Here is a 15,830-nt window from a genome sequence, read left to right on the forward strand (position 1 = left end):
GGACCAAGGATTTGGTATATCCGATCATACCTTTTCAAAGCCTGGAGATCAAAACGAATGGTTTCGTGAGAGAATAACATGCCTTCGTTGTCAAGATGGACAAACTGATCGGTTAAGCAATAATGTCGCCCGAATCCAAATTGAAGGGCGATGTTTAATTCAATTTGGACAAATGGGGGAGTGGGGTAAAAGATTTCGGGTTCAGTCTGAGGTTGATAAACGATATGTTGCATGTCATTGCAGTAGTAAACAGCGGAAGCCATTCGTTGAGGGGAAGGGTTTTCTTTTGAGCAATCAAGTGAAAATCTCAGTGGCATCTATAGTAATGGGCAATGGCGGTAGCAAATCCTTGCTGATATCAATGAAATATCAATTGGTAATTATGAAGGGGAGGTAGTTGCTTCCCGTCAGGAAACAAATACGAGTTTCCTAATTTTTTTTTTCAAAGACAAAAGTTTCCAAAGTCAAATAGCTCAAAAGTAAAGTTGTAATTTTATTAATTTTTATGTAAAATTCAATTTTGGTATTACATATTAAAGAAAATGGAATCATAATTAAAATAAATTTCAAATTTACGAAAAAATAATAAAATAATTCCCAATTTTTTGACACTAAGATCCACCCCTATCTCATAGTATTTTATTGTAATAAAAACAAATTATTTGTATTTGATAAAAACAAAAATAAATTATGCTTGGTAAGATTTATTAGGTTGTTGATATTTTATAATATTGTCAAATTATATATGTATCATTTTTCAATAACTGAAAAGAAAATAAATTATCGAAATTTTTTTAATTTGAGGAATGAGATTGAAATTTACTTTAAGTGAGTGATATATTATCTTACCTATAAATATAATACTTAAAGTACAAAAAAATACTTTATTTTGTTAAATAAAAAATATTAATACTTAAATTCAAAACGTAATGAGAAGAAAACCTCTTCAAAAGCAATTAACTAGTTACCCANGAAAAAATAATAAAATAATTCCCAATTTTTTGACACTAAGATCCACCCCTATCTCATAGTATTTTATTGTAATAAAAACAAATTATTTGTATTTGATAAAAACAAAAACAAATTATGCTTGGTAAGATTTATTAGGTTGTTGATATTTTATAATATTGTCAAATTATATATGTATCATTTTTCAATAACTGAAAAGAAAATAAATTATCGAAATTTTTTTAATTTGAGGAATGAGATTGAAATTTACTTTAAGTGAGTGATATATTATCTTACCTATAAATATAATACTTAAAGTACAAAAAAATACTTTATTTTGTTAAATAAAAAATATTAATACTTAAATTCAAAACGTAATGAGAAGAAAACCTCTTCAAAAGCAATTAACTAGTTACCCAAAATAAAACTATTAATTATTAGCAAAAAAATCAAGTATTAGATGCAAGTAAAAAAAAATCTTATTATCACTTTGTCCAACTGTAACTTGTAATTTTAGTAATTTTTATGTACAATTTATTTTCGTTATTACACATTGAACAATGGAATCATAAAAATAATAAAATAAAATTAGTTCTGGGATTTATGAAAAATAAAAGTTTTCTTCATATTAATTTTTCATAGCATCTGTTTCATTGGTACAAGTCATTGATTTTCCTTAAAATCATTATTCTTCATTTATAATTAATTTTTTTTATATCATTATATGCTTATTTCCACCATTTAAGAGCCGAGAAAGCCTGGCCACGAGCCCACAACTGAAAGCTGGAGCCCAGCGTTGCAAGGAGATTGCTGATCCGAGGCTTTTCAAGGATTATGGAAGTTTAAAGAGGAGCTCACTCAATACTTAACCAGGAAGGACAGTTATTGGCCTGGCAAATATGGAGAGTGTTTATCAGCTACAATTAGAGTTGGATTGTCTTGTGCAGCTCCCTCAGCAAAAGATTGCTTATCAATGGGAGAAACATTGACAAATTAAGTTGCATGAGATTAAGGAATTCTTTACTTAATTAAGAATGCAACCCTGTGAAGCAGCCCATCAGCCTCAGTTGTATATATGTTTTATCTGTTATAGCTTTGCTGAAGGACTGTGATATTATTTTTAGGATCAGTCCTAGCAGAATTTGTTTAGATTATTGATACCATATGATACAAGACAATTTTTTTTTGTTTTCACTGTTAAAGATGATTCAATTGTCTTCTCACAAGAAGCAAAGTACCACTGTTTTTCCCACCAATTGAAGCTACTTCAAAAACCAGGCATTGTTTGAGTTGGACAGGAAAAGTCAGAACTCAGCTCAAATGCAACCCTTGGGACAGAACAACTGGACAGTAAGGCATGATCAGATATCTAAGCTGTTAATTGCCAGGTCCTAGTTTGCAGAAAGCTGAAACAGGAAAAAAACGTTGGGAATTAATGCTGTTGTTTAATTGCTTGGGAGATAATGATCATTGTTTCAGTATAACTAATGACCTTTCTCATTGATAGCCAGCTAAAGTTTTCTTCTGTTTGTAGCTCTCCCTTGAGTTATGGGAAGCATTTTGATTTAAAATATGATTGTGCAGCAGGCTTGCTAAACTTTGCAACTGATTGGCAGTTTCGATCTACCCTTTGGACATTGCAGAAAACATATATAGAGCAGTAACAAGTAATTATACCAAGAGCCAAGAGGTGAATATGCTGATGAAAAACTGCAGCTATTTGGTCCAGCAAAATAAAAAATAACAAAAATCCAAATTCTGATGACCATAAAAAAAGAAGAAAAAATACTCAAGCTAAATAAAGGAAGAATAATATCTATCATGTATTGCACATCCTGAAGCACAAAAGCTCATATAAACAAAACTAATGAAGGAGAAAAACCTCTTCAAAAGATAATTTACAAGCTCCCAAATTTAGAAGAGCTTTTTCTCTTCGACTAGAAGCCAAGAGAAAGAAAAAATAAACACTTCACTCTCTCAAATCGGCATCTCAAACCGGCAAATAGGACAATAATGGCTCTGCTTCAACCACTTTTCAATGCAGTCACCATGAAAAGTATGAGAACATGGCATCTGAGAAGCATCTGATCCAACTTTAAGTTCTTCCAAACATATCACGCACTCATCAGCTATCACGCGTCTTTTCTTGATATTTTCTCCATCACAGTCTCCATCTTCGACGCTAACCCTCTTCAGCATCTTCTTCACCGATGACTCCTTCGCTGGAACCATGCTATAGTTGCTTGTTTCCAACTCCGAGGCTGATTCTTCTAAAGCTCTTCCGATCAAACCTTCGTCTTCCTCGTAGTTTACGTGTTGCACAAGTGTTCCCGATATCTCTACGAGCAAGGGCAAGACTGGACGTCCCTTGTTGGACTTCCAATTTCCGATTCTACGTCCGTGTCGGATGATATCATCAATGATAGCGTCGTAGGAGGGAGAGTTGTGGGTGATGTAATGTCTTCGTAGCACGGGACCAAGAATTAGGGAAGCTCGATAAGGGTTACTCAAAACACGGAGATCGAAACGAAGAGTTTCTTGGAAGAATAAAGGACCCTCTTCGTCGAGATCGATGAATTGGTTGGTTAAGCAATAATGGCGCTTAAGGTCGAGTTGAAGAGTGATGGTTACTTCAACGTCTTGGATGGAATTGGGAGTAGGGGAAGGGGATTCTGGTTCAAGGCGATGGAAAACAACGTGTCGCAGGTCACTACATTGGTAAGTAGGGGAAGCCATTAGGGAAAATTTCAAGGGGAAAGCTTCTCTTAATTTGGAGAATCACAGAGAAGCTGGAAATATCAGTTGGTAGTTATAATGGGGAAGGGAGGTAGTTGCTTGCCGCCAGGGTAATCCTATTTGTAATAAAAGGGAGGTAGTTGCTTCCTGCCAGGAAACAAATAGGAGTTTCCTAAATTATATCAAATAGCTGCAAATCAATTTGTCTAATTAAAATTGTAATTTTATTAATTTTTATGTAAAATTCAATTTTGGTATTACATATTAAAGAAAATGGAATCATAATTAAAGTAAATTTCAGATTTATGAAAAAATAATAAAAAACTTCCCATTTTTTGACAAGATCCACCTCTATCTATGGTAATAAAAAAATTTTATTTATATATATTTGATACAAATAAAAATAAATTATATTTGGTAAGATTTATTATGTTGTAGATATTTCATAATATTGACAAGTTATATACGTATCATTTTTCAATAATTGAAAAGTAAATAAAAACCAATTTTTTTATTTGGAGAATGAGATTTAAATTTACTTTAAGTGAGTGATATATTATCTTACCTCTTAAACTTATAAACTTGATGTAAAGAAAAAAAACTTTGTTTTGTTATATTAATAATATTAACAATATATTTATATATATAAAAATCAAACAAAACTTGTATTGCATATGTTTTTCATATTTTTTTTCTACTATTAACGTCATTATATATTCTTCATTTATAATTATCATTATTATTTATATATAATGAGGTTAATAGATAGTTAAGGTTGATACATCTGCTTATTAATCTCCGCCATTTAATGGAAACAGCTTTCTGTCCACTAATTAAGTAACCATTTGTTCTTTACCCTTTACTTTCCCTCAAGTAATGACCAGGTTCAATTCCAGCAACATGGACGCTATGATTTTCACTTGGTTAAAGTGGTTTAGGGTCAGGTCGCCTTCAATCCCTCCAAGCTTCACCAATACTGTAAATGGATTCAAAAACCTTTGTTATCACCCTTCCTCTGCTTCTTCTTATCATCGCTTCCTTGAAACACATAAAAAAACATATCAATGTTACTCTTAACATTGATATATTGTTATACTCAAAAGAGAATTTACCAGAAAGAAGAAGATGATGAATGAAGAGCTTCAGGGCTGCCTGATATTGCCTCTTCTGGTGTTTTTATCTCTGTAACATTGTTTGCTTCCTCACTGCTCACTGGTGCATTCATTGCTTCATCTTAAACATTATTATTGTTACAGATTATATAGAATTTCCAGAAACTAAAGTTTCAATACATGACAATGCTGGTGTGTAGCAGATTTCAAGTGTAAAAATGAATATAGGAAACTGCAGTAAATGAGCTGAGCAAAGCCTAGAAGCAGGAAATTTCTGATGCAGAATATGAAGAATATAATCTGTTTAGATTGCAGTTGGAGAGTGAAGACCTGCTTCTTGTGGTTAGCCCCCCTTCCTCCACCTGAAGACTTGTCTCCTCAGGATAAGCAAAGCACCAATGTGTTTTCCACCAATAGAAGCTACTTCAAGAACCAGATGTTGTTCAAGTTGGACTGGAAAAATTGGAACCGGGTTGGAACAACACAGCTCAAGTGCAACCCTTGGGACAGAACAACTTGACACTAAGGCATGATAAGATATCTAAGCTGTTAACTGCCAGGTCCTAGTTTGCAGAAAGCTGAAACAGGAAAAAACCTGGGAAATTATACTGTCTAAGCAACCGTTTATAAAACAACATTAAGCCCGTTCGTCAACAAACTCTATGCCCTTCTAAATTCAACAAAAACAAAATGTCAGTCAGCAATCACCATTATCTTTACAACCATCATAAAACAACAAAAAGTTTTGTTTGTCATGTACTCCAGATAATCAATCATTCTGTGAACTTGTTCAGGAAATATAGCAGAACCTTGATTACAGACAGCTGTAATCTATATAGAACATGGATGATTTACAATGTCATGTTAAATGTTTGTGATATTTCATTGGTGCAAGGCACAGATTTCAGCCTTTCCTCCTAAGCTTGGTCCCAACTGGAATCTGGCCTATACAACCAACAATGGCATAACAAACAGGATTCCTTGTGCAGATAACAACCAATGCAGGTTAGTTCCTTCAATGAGTTAATTATGCATAACAAAGAAAATAATCAATTTAATGTTGTCAAAGGTGAAGTAAACTTCTAATACTTAAAAGCATTTGATTTAAAATATGATTGCAGAAGGCTTGCTACAACTGATTGCCAGTTTCAATCTACCCTTTGAACATTGTAGAAAACATAAGCAGTAACATGTAATTATACCAAGAACCAAGAGGTGAATATGCTGATGGAAAACTACAGCTATTTCATTTTGGTATCTGCATGGTTGACACCAAAGAATTCCAAAAAATAGTTAATCAAATTCCTTGCGGTGAATTAGTCACTAGCTTCAGAAACAATAAAAGAGGATGATTTTCACTTTTAAGGATTTTGTTGAATACTGAAGTTACTTCTTTCCTTTCTGCTTGCTTTCAGATGATTGCAGAGAAGAATTGGGTACAGCAGCAAATTAAAACTAGCTTATGTTGTTAAAAATAAATTCCCAGAAATATGGAGGCTACATATTATATAGAATTCCCAGAATCTACAGTATAAATACTGCATAATGCTGATGTGTAGCAAATTTCAAGTGTAAAATGAATATAGGCATTGCAATAAGCAAACTGGTAAAGCCTAAATGTAAGAATTCTGATGCAGAATGTGAAGAATAATATATGTTTGGTCTTCTCTCACAAGCAAAGCTGTTAAATGCCAGGTCTTGAAGACTTCAAGTTGGGCATACCAAACTTGCAACTGCCCCATTTTTCCTTTTCTTTTTTTGAGTCTTGGGTGCTACCATTGTGAAGATAGGGAGATAATGATCATTGCTTCAGTATGGCTAATCAGCTTTCTCATTTTCTTTTTGGAAAGTAAATAAAAGTCAAATTAGAATTTATCAATTTGCTGCCAGTATGATATAAACACATCAATATCAGCAGCCACAATAAGTTTTTGGCTGAGCTGCTACAGCTGATGGAAACAAAATTTTTTTACCAGAACCAGTCTCAGCAAATTTCACAAGTCATCTTGACAAACCCTAGATTTAGTTTTGGTTCCCCCACCTTCTGTACAAAACATTTTTAACCCCCACCACTGTCCTTCTACCTATATAAATATGTAGATGGAGGGAAAAAATTGGAAAGAATAGCTCTTGTAACCTGTTTATCCCTGTCAGTTTTCCAGGTTATGATAACAAGTACAACAGTTTGAACAAGTGTTCTTAGCATCGTGACACCTGCAGTTCCCTTACTAATTGATTTTCTATTAAAAAGGTTTATTGCAGTGCTTCTTCTTGTTCATAAGATTCAATCTTCCATTTGATTCAATATAACCTAACAGACCACAATGATCATCAGAATTATAGTAATGCATCGGAGGAGTGATATCCATGTATTGCACAACCCGCAGCAGATAAACTAAAATAAGCAAAACTAATGAAAAGAAAAACCTCATCAACAGCAATTTACATGTTATCCAAAAGTGGAAGAGGTTTATGTCTTTGGCTGGAAGCTGAAAAACAAAAAAGAAAAAAAACAAAAAGAAAAAGGTCTTCACTCTTCACTCTATCGGTATGTGAAACCGGCAGACAGGGCAATTGTGGCTCTGCTTCAACCACTTTCCAATGCAATCACTGTGAAAAATATGAGAACAAGGCATCCGAGAAACCCTTGACCCAACGTTAAGTGCTTCCAAACATACCACGCAATCTTCAGATTTCACGCGTCTTTTTATGATTTTTACGTGTTTTGTCTTGATGTGTTCTCCACCCTTTCCAAAACCTGACGCCGATTCTTCCAAAGCTCTTCCCCTCAAAACCGCCTCTTGCTTGTGCTCTACGTGTTCCACAACTGTTCCCCATAACTCTGCACGTAAAATCAATACTTCACGTCCCATGTTGGATCGCCAATTACTGATTTTAAGCCCATGTCGGATGATATCATCAATGATAGGATCCAACGTAGAGAAGTTGATGATGCCCAAGAGTCTTCTTACCACGGGAGCAAGAACTTGGTAAGCCTGATGATGGTCTCTCAAAACATGGACGCAGAAACGAAGAGTTTCCGATGAGAAGAAAGGGCCCTGGTCCATGAGATCGATGAACTGGTCAGTTGAGCAACAATAGCGTCTGCGGTCGGCTCGAAAGCTGATGGTTAGTTCAACTTGAACGAAACGGGGAGTGGGGTAACAGGGTACTGGTTCAAGCCGAGGTTGATAAACGACGTGCTGTAGATCATCGACGTAGTAAGTAGTAGCGGAGGCCATTAGAGAAGAATGTTGAGGGGAAGAGTTTTCTTTTGAACAATCAACTGAAAATCTCAGTGGAATTTATAGAGATGGGTAGTTGCTTCCCATTGGGAAATAAATACGAGTTTCCTTCAATATATATCAAATAGCTCAAAAGTAAAATTGTAAATTTATTAATTTTTATGTAAAATTTAATTTTGTTCTTAAACGTTAAAGAAAATAGAATCATAATTAAAATAAATTTCAGATTTATGAAAAAATAATAAAAAAATTCCCAATTTTTGGCATTAAGATCCACCCCCATCTAATAGTATTTTTTTTATAGTAATAAAAACAAATTATATATATTTGATAAAAATAGAAATAAATTATATTTGGTAAGATTTATAATTTTTTATAACATTGACAAGTTATATATGTATCATTTTTCAACAATTGAAAAGAAAATAAATTATCAAATTTTTTTATTTGGAGAATGAGATTTAAATTTACTTTTTAAGTGAGTGATATATTTTTTTACCGTTGAATATAAAATACTTTGTTTTGTTATATTAATAATATTAATATGTAAAAATCAAAGGAAACTTATATTGCATATGTTCTTCATGTTTGTTTCCATTATTAACATCATTATTTTGCATTGATAATTATTATTTTTATTTATATATGATGAGGTTAATACATAGTTAAGGTTGATGCATCTGCTAATTTTTTATATAAGCAAAACTAATGAAAAGGAAAACCTCTTCAACAGTAATTTACATGTTATCCAAAATTAGAAGAGGTTTATCTCTTCGACGAACAACAAAAAAGAAAAGCTCTTCACTCTGTTGGCATCTCAAACCGGCAAATAGGGCAATAGTGGCTTTGCTTCAACCACTCTTCGATGCAGTCACCATGAAAAGTATGAGAACATGGCATCCGAGAAGCATTTGATCCAACCTTGAGTTCCTCCAAACAAATAACACAGTTTTCAGCTTCCAAACGCCTATTCTTGATTTTTTCTTCACCTTTTTTATCACACTCTGTAGCTTCCACTCGAACCCTCTTCAGCATCTTCTTGACTGATGACTCTTTGGCTGGAACCATGTTGTAGTTGCTTGATTCAAACTCCAATGCTGATTCTTCCACAGCTCTTTCGATCAAAACCTCCTCTTCCTCTTCCTCGTTTACGTGTTCCACAAGCGTTCCCCACAGCAGTGCATGCAAAGGCAAGACTCGACGTCCCTGGTTGGACTCCGAGGCTCCGATGCTAAGTCCTCGTCGGATGATCTCATCCATGATAGCATGGGACGAAGGAGCGTTGGGGTTGAGTCTGAGTCTTAGTAGCATGGGAGCAAGGATTCGGTAAGTCTGGTCATATCTTCTCAAAGCCTGGAGATCAAAACGAACGGTTTCTTGGAAGAAAAAAGAGTCGTCATCGTCAAGATTGACGAACTGATCAGTTACGCAATAATGGCGCCTGAGTCGGAGTTGAACGATGATGGTTAATTCAATTTGGAGAAAAGGGGGAGTGGGGTAAAAGATTTCTGGTTCAGCGAAAGGTTGATAAAGAATGATATGTTGCAGGTTGAGGTTAGTGCTGTGGTAAGTAGGGAAAGCCATTGGAGCAAAAACTTTGAGAGGAAAAGTCTTGCTCTAAACGATCAGAACAAGAACTGAAAATGTCAGTGTCAGTGGAATTTATAGTAATGGGCAATGGCGGTAGTTGCTTGCTTGCCGCCAGGGAAATCCTAATTGAAATAGGAGTAAGGTTAAGATAAGCTATATGCTTTTTTTTTTTTTTGTATAATTGGGGAAGATAAGCTATATGCTTGATAAAAAAAATTTCTCCCATTAGGCTTTGCTAGCTATATGCTTGACAAATCAAAATTTTTAAAATAAAATTAGTTTGGTAATTAAAATAAAAAATTTGAAATTATCAAAATTGTTGGCATTTGAATTAGGTAATTTGGAGGGGTTTAACTTCTCATTAGTTGGAAACTGTATATTTATTGATTTTTCATTTTTCATATTGCTAATAATATCTATACATTATTACAAATCTAACCAAACCTATACCTATATATATATATATATATATAATTAGAATTTAAAATTATTTTTTTGTATCATACTCAACCAGATTAACTAATTAAATTGGAACTAATTCTTACAATTGGTTCAAACATACCAACAACAAAAGCATCATCCTCAATCCTCAACTGGATATATTGAACCCAATGCCAGTGCATACCTCTGACAACAGTTTCCAACTGTTAGCCATTACAACAAGGATTGAGACCTTGTCAGCTTTCTTATGATATCATTGCTTTACAGAAGCAAAGCAAATATACCAACTTCTCAACTCTCGAAAGCAGAATATCAAATTACATTCAGTGAATCTGATATGAATTCTGCAACAGAACATTTGTTCATGTCGTGTATAGAATCTAGTTTGTCTTCTGCATATTGGGGCTGAATTTCTCACTTCATTAACCAGACTCTGGGTGTCATGCTTAAATGCCTGGTTCCTGATAGCACCCAAAATCCAAATTCTGCTCAGCAAAATAAGGGAAGAAAGCTTAACTGTGACTGATAGCAGATGGAATTGATCTCAAGCAAGAATTCGAGATAAACCTTGTGTTCCAAGTCGTTTAAAGGAATTGGTGTCAATCAAGAATTTGAGATAAACCTTGTGTTCCAAGTTGTTTAAATTTAACCATGGCAGGTTTTGAACGCTTCTCATAGCAATGATCTCTGTGATTGCAGTGCTTCTTCTTGTTCATAAGACTCAATCTCCCATTTGATTTGATATAACATAACAGACCATAGTAATCCTCAGAATTATGGTAATGCTTCAGGGAAGTAAAAGAAATATATCAACAAAACAGTAAACACAAAAAATCAATGAAAAGAAAGAATAATATTCATGTATTGCACATCCTGAAGCACAACAACAACAATAAGCAAAACTAATGAAAGAGAAAAACCTCTTGAAACGATAATTTACAAGTTCTCCAAAATTAGAAGAGCTTTTTCTCTTCGACTAGAAGCAAAAAGAAAGAAAAAAACACACATCCCTCTCTCAAATCGGCATCTCAAACCGGCAAACAGGACAACAATGGCTCTGCTTCAACCACTTTTCAATGCAGTCACCATGAAAAGTATGAGAACAAGGCATCTGAGAAACATCTGATCCAACTTTAAGTTCTTCCAAACATATCACGCAGTTATCACCTTTCACGCGTCTTTTCTTGATATTTTCTCCACCTCTTTGTTCAAACTCTCCAGCTCCAACTCGAACCCTCTTCAGCATCTTCTTGACCAATGAAGCCTTCGCTGGAACCATGTTATAGTTGCCCGTTTCAAACTCTGACGTCGATTCTTCCAACGCTCTTTCTATCTCTTCCTCATACTCTTCGTCCTGGTTCACGTGTTGCACAAGTGTCCCCGATAAGTCTACATACAAAGGCAGGACTTTACTTCCCATGTCGGACATCGAGCTTCCGATTCTTTGTCCATGTTGGATGATATCATCGATGACAGCATTGAATAAAGGAGAACTGGGGTTGACTCCGAGGCTTCTCAACATGGGAGCAAGAAACTGGTAAGCTAGGTCATGGTTTTTCAAAACACGGAGATCAAAACGAAGAGTTTCTTGCAAAGGTTCTGCATCTTCAAGGTAGGTGAATTGATCGATTAAGCAATAATGACGGATGACCTCGAGTTGAAGGGTGATGGTTACTTCAACTTGGACGGAACGGGGAGTGGGGTAACGGAGTTCTGGTTCAATCAGAGGTAGGTAAACGATGTGATGAAGGTCATCACACTGGTAACTATTGGAAGCCATTGGAGAAAAGTTTCGAAGGGAAAAGGTTTCTTTGGAGGATCACAATGGAAACTGGAAATATCAGTCCAAGTTATAATGATGAGGGCAATGGCGGCGGTTGCTTAGCGGTGAAATCCTCTATGTAATAGGAGAAGTAAATCCTACATGCAAGCAACAAGAGCAGAAAATAGTTTCTATTTTTATTTTCATAAAATTATATCAAAACTATTATAAGTATTAACACAAAAATAAAATTTAAATGCAACCAAAAAAATCTTATCATCACTTTGTCTAGTAATTTTAATATTTTTTATTTACAATTTTGTTATTACACATTAAAAAAAATGGAACATGAAAAAAATAAAAATAAAATTAGGTTTGGGATTTATGAAAAATAACTAATGAATTGAAAAAAATCAAAATTTTTGGCTTTAAGATCCATCTCTATCTAATATGTTTTGGTAATAAAAACAAATTATATTTTATGAGAATTATTATGTTGTAGATATTTTATAATATTGGTAAGGGGATAAGTTATATATATGTAAATTGAAAAGAAAATAAAAACAGAACAAAAATAAATCAAGTAAAGAAAATTCAAACCCAATTTTTTTTTCATTATTTCTATACTTTTTCTACAAATCTAATGGCACCTATATATTATTACACATTTTCTTCATTTTTTTATATCCTTAACATCATTATTTTTCTTCTATAAATAATTATTTTTTTATATCATCAAATTTTAATACTCAATTTTTCATTTTAAAATAATATTTATCGAAGCACTGTTACACTAATACATTTTATATACATATATAAAAAACAAAAGTAGGTAAAAAGAGAGATATATTCTACACTAGATCTCAAACTATAATCTTTAAACTGTTTCCCCATTGAAATACAAAAGAAATTAAGCCTCTCTAGCATATTAACTACAATTGGTTCAAACAGACCAGGAACTTCTCACAGTTGGTTCAAATAGACCAGGGCAAAGCCCAAACAGCTAAAGCATCATCGAAGTAACAGGTCACTGTGCTGAGCGAGTGGTGGCTGTCTTCTTAAAATCAATTTTGTCAACCTTAACTTCACCATCAATTAGTTCATACACGTATACCACAACGCGCAGGCCATCGATGTCCATGAGCACAAAGCTTGGGTTTACATCGTATGTGAAACTACTGTATGCACCAGTGGCTGAGCCAGGGTTTATGACAACACCACCCTCATGCTTGTATGCTTTGAACTGATGGGTGTGACCAGTTACAAGGATATCGACGTCCAATTGCCTTTGAAGCATTGCTAGTGAATCCAAATCCCCCCAAGGAATGACCTGTTGAAAGTTAAAAGGAATACAAAAAGAAAAATGTATTAACTATTACTAACTTCTGTATAATCATATGAAGCACTGTTAACTATAAGATGGACTGGCCGATAAAAGCTAGTTATTAAATGAATTCAGGATAATCTCCTATGGTCAACTGAGAATGCTGCCTAGCATAAAGCTTTTTCTTTTTTTGCTTTTGGACAGGGAGCTCATCCACTCACAGGGAGACTGAAAGCAGTGGGTGGAAATCTGCTATCTAATACCGGAGAAGGGTATCTAAAACCAGCTAGGAAAAGTTCCCACATCTCAGATTGCCCATGGAACACCTGGATCCTACATTCTCTCTGCAGAGAAAGGACCTAGCAGTCTGTTAAACACGTACACTAGACGTTATAAAACAAAGTTCAGACAAGTCAATGACACAGTAAAATAGCTTCACACACACTTTAAGGTGCCCCCTCAATCCCAACATTATTCTTGCATCCAGCATGAAATGACATCAACAAGGGAACGTTGGAAAGCTCTTCACATTTTTCATTGCGTTATCACTCTATGATTAAACAAATGCTCAAGTGGATATAATTTTGTTGTCCACTTTATTAAAATGAAGTAATAATAAAAATTTAAGAAATTCAATATGTTTGTAAATGTAAAAAACTTGGGAACCAAATAAATTCTGTACTGCCACTACACATAGAGGAAATCAGGATCTAAATTCATCATATATTTTAATATTGCAAACCTAAATAATAACATTCAAATGTAGGGTTGGATCCAACAAAACATAAAAGTACACAGACATAAGGAAGATAAAACCTGGTGACCATGGCATATCCCAAGCTTGAACTGACCAATTGTCAGTGTTTTGTTCTCTGGATAACGGGAATCTTCATCAAATTCACCTCGAGTAACATGCAAATCAGGGCAAAGACTCTTGAAGTAATCATGAACTTCCTGCTCATAAAAAGTATGCACAAGAATAACTTTACTTACAATCTCAGGCACTTACAAGAAAGGAAATACAAGGAAAACGTTAGAAATAATTCTACAATACTATAATGAAAATATCTTGTTGGATCGAAATTTTGAGATTTGATAGTTAAATGGAAGTTTCATCCTGAAAGCAGGCAAAATAAAAGGAAAAATCATCAACCCTCATGCAAAAGAGTTAAACTCAGGCCACAAAATGAAAACATGTAAACTAGAGCTACTGAAATTATTTCTGGTAGACTTAATGAAATTGCGCAAGATGTTATGAAATTGATAAACAATCTCCTTCCACTACTAAAAATTTCTAACAGAATAAGTTTCCAGCACAAAAAGGATGTATACTAGATAATTTGTACATTAATGCCTTCTCAGTTCTGTAATTAAACATGGATGCTAAGGACTGGTGCTCTTAATAAGAAATTCATTACTCATCTACATAAGATAAACTATGGCTAAATTTTTTAGCTACAATCTGCACAAATGCACAGAAGGGCAACCAATGATACACATCAGATAATTACAGCAGCTGAAATTCATTGTGTCACCACCCTGTTTCATCATCCAGCCTCAACATGGACATCATTTGGTATTCACTCACAAGCGTAAGCATGTAAAACCAAAAACCGAAAGCCAAAGGAAACTCAAGATAGCATAGATGTTCTTTCTAGAATACCACTGATAATGCAATAAGGCCCAATAGCATAAACAGGAATAAAAATCATATCAAAAATAAATATAATTAGATAGAACCAAAAGGAATTCTAAACATTTAACACCATGGCCAGAAAACAAGTAGAAAGACTCAAGTAAAAAGTGGTAAGGTTACTTTGACACAGAGATTGCCAGTGCAAATGATGTGCTGAATCTTGCCAGGAACAAGCATGGACTTGAACTTTGGAGGCAGATCAGGTGCCCTGTGAGGAATATGAAGGTCCCCTATTGCTAACACCAACACCATCCTTCTACAACCAACCCAGTCAACAGCTTTCCTCAAATCTACACTAAAAAGAGAAGGAAAAAAAGTCTTTCTTTCTCTCTCAATACTCAACCATCCTCAAAAGCTGCAGAAACCCAGATCATTTCTCAGCAATTCATTGATGAAACAAGACTGCCCACATAAAAAAAAAACACTTGAAATTTCACATGGAAATGACAGCTTTTAAACCCAGAAAGATTCTTAAAGGAGAAAAATAACGGTCCAACAGACTACAAATCAACGAACAGGAATCAAGTATCAATTCTGAGAAGAAATTCTAAAGGAGGAATCGTTAATTACCCTTTAAATGAAAGAAAAAACCGATCATTAGCAAATAGCAACGCCTAAGTGAAGTAGGAAACCCAGACTGATTCCTTCTAGTCCGTCTCGGCAAGTCGATGCTGTTAAACTAAAAACCGGAAATATTAATGGATTTTTCTTTCTGTTTTAAACTTTTTCCTTATTAGCACAACTTTCCCAAAGTGGGTGCTTGGAACTTTAGATAGTGGGCTGGGCTGCTCTTATCCCGAGCTATGACAATGTCCCCATTTCCCATTCCTTTTAGTCAAGGGAAATGCATTAGCACAAATGAAAATGTGAAGACCCTTTTTTTCTTTTGCTACAACAAATTTCTTTATCTGGGAGAGAAAAGGATAAGTTATTCATTGTATATCCTTATAAAGAAATAAAAAAACAAATATTTAAT

At 34.3% G+C, this 15,830-nt stretch overlaps 2 protein-coding genes across 3 annotated transcripts; both read right to left on the bottom strand.

Annotated features, from left to right (window-relative positions):
- Positions 11,088-11,852, bottom strand: LOC18610453 (E3 ubiquitin-protein ligase SDIR1). The gene has a single exon (XM_007046112.2). It carries the CDS (start codon positions 11,850-11,852, stop codon positions 11,088-11,090), a length of 765 nt encoding a protein of 254 aa, XP_007046174.2.
- LOC18610454 (vacuolar protein sorting-associated protein 29) lies at positions 12,664-15,738 on the bottom strand. Of its 2 annotated transcripts, none has more exons than XM_007046113.2 (4): positions 15,425-15,738; positions 14,975-15,209; positions 13,975-14,112; positions 12,664-13,164 (listed from the first exon to the last, which is right to left on the bottom strand). In XM_007046113.2, the coding sequence occupies exons 2-4, from the start codon at positions 15,104-15,106 to the stop codon at positions 12,862-12,864; spliced, it is 573 nt and encodes a 190-aa protein (XP_007046175.1). In that variant the 5' UTR covers positions 15,107-15,209; positions 15,425-15,738; the 3' UTR covers positions 12,664-12,861. The 2 variants fall into 2 exon arrangements, with proteins under 2 accessions (XP_007046175.1, XP_007046176.1); XM_007046114.2 differs by having other exon boundaries at positions 14,975-15,256.

This window comes from Theobroma cacao, chromosome 2 (genome assembly GCF_000208745.1).
Source record: "Theobroma cacao cultivar B97-61/B2 chromosome 2, Criollo_cocoa_genome_V2, whole genome shotgun sequence".
NCBI lineage: Eukaryota > Viridiplantae > Streptophyta > Magnoliopsida > Malvales > Malvaceae > Theobroma > Theobroma cacao.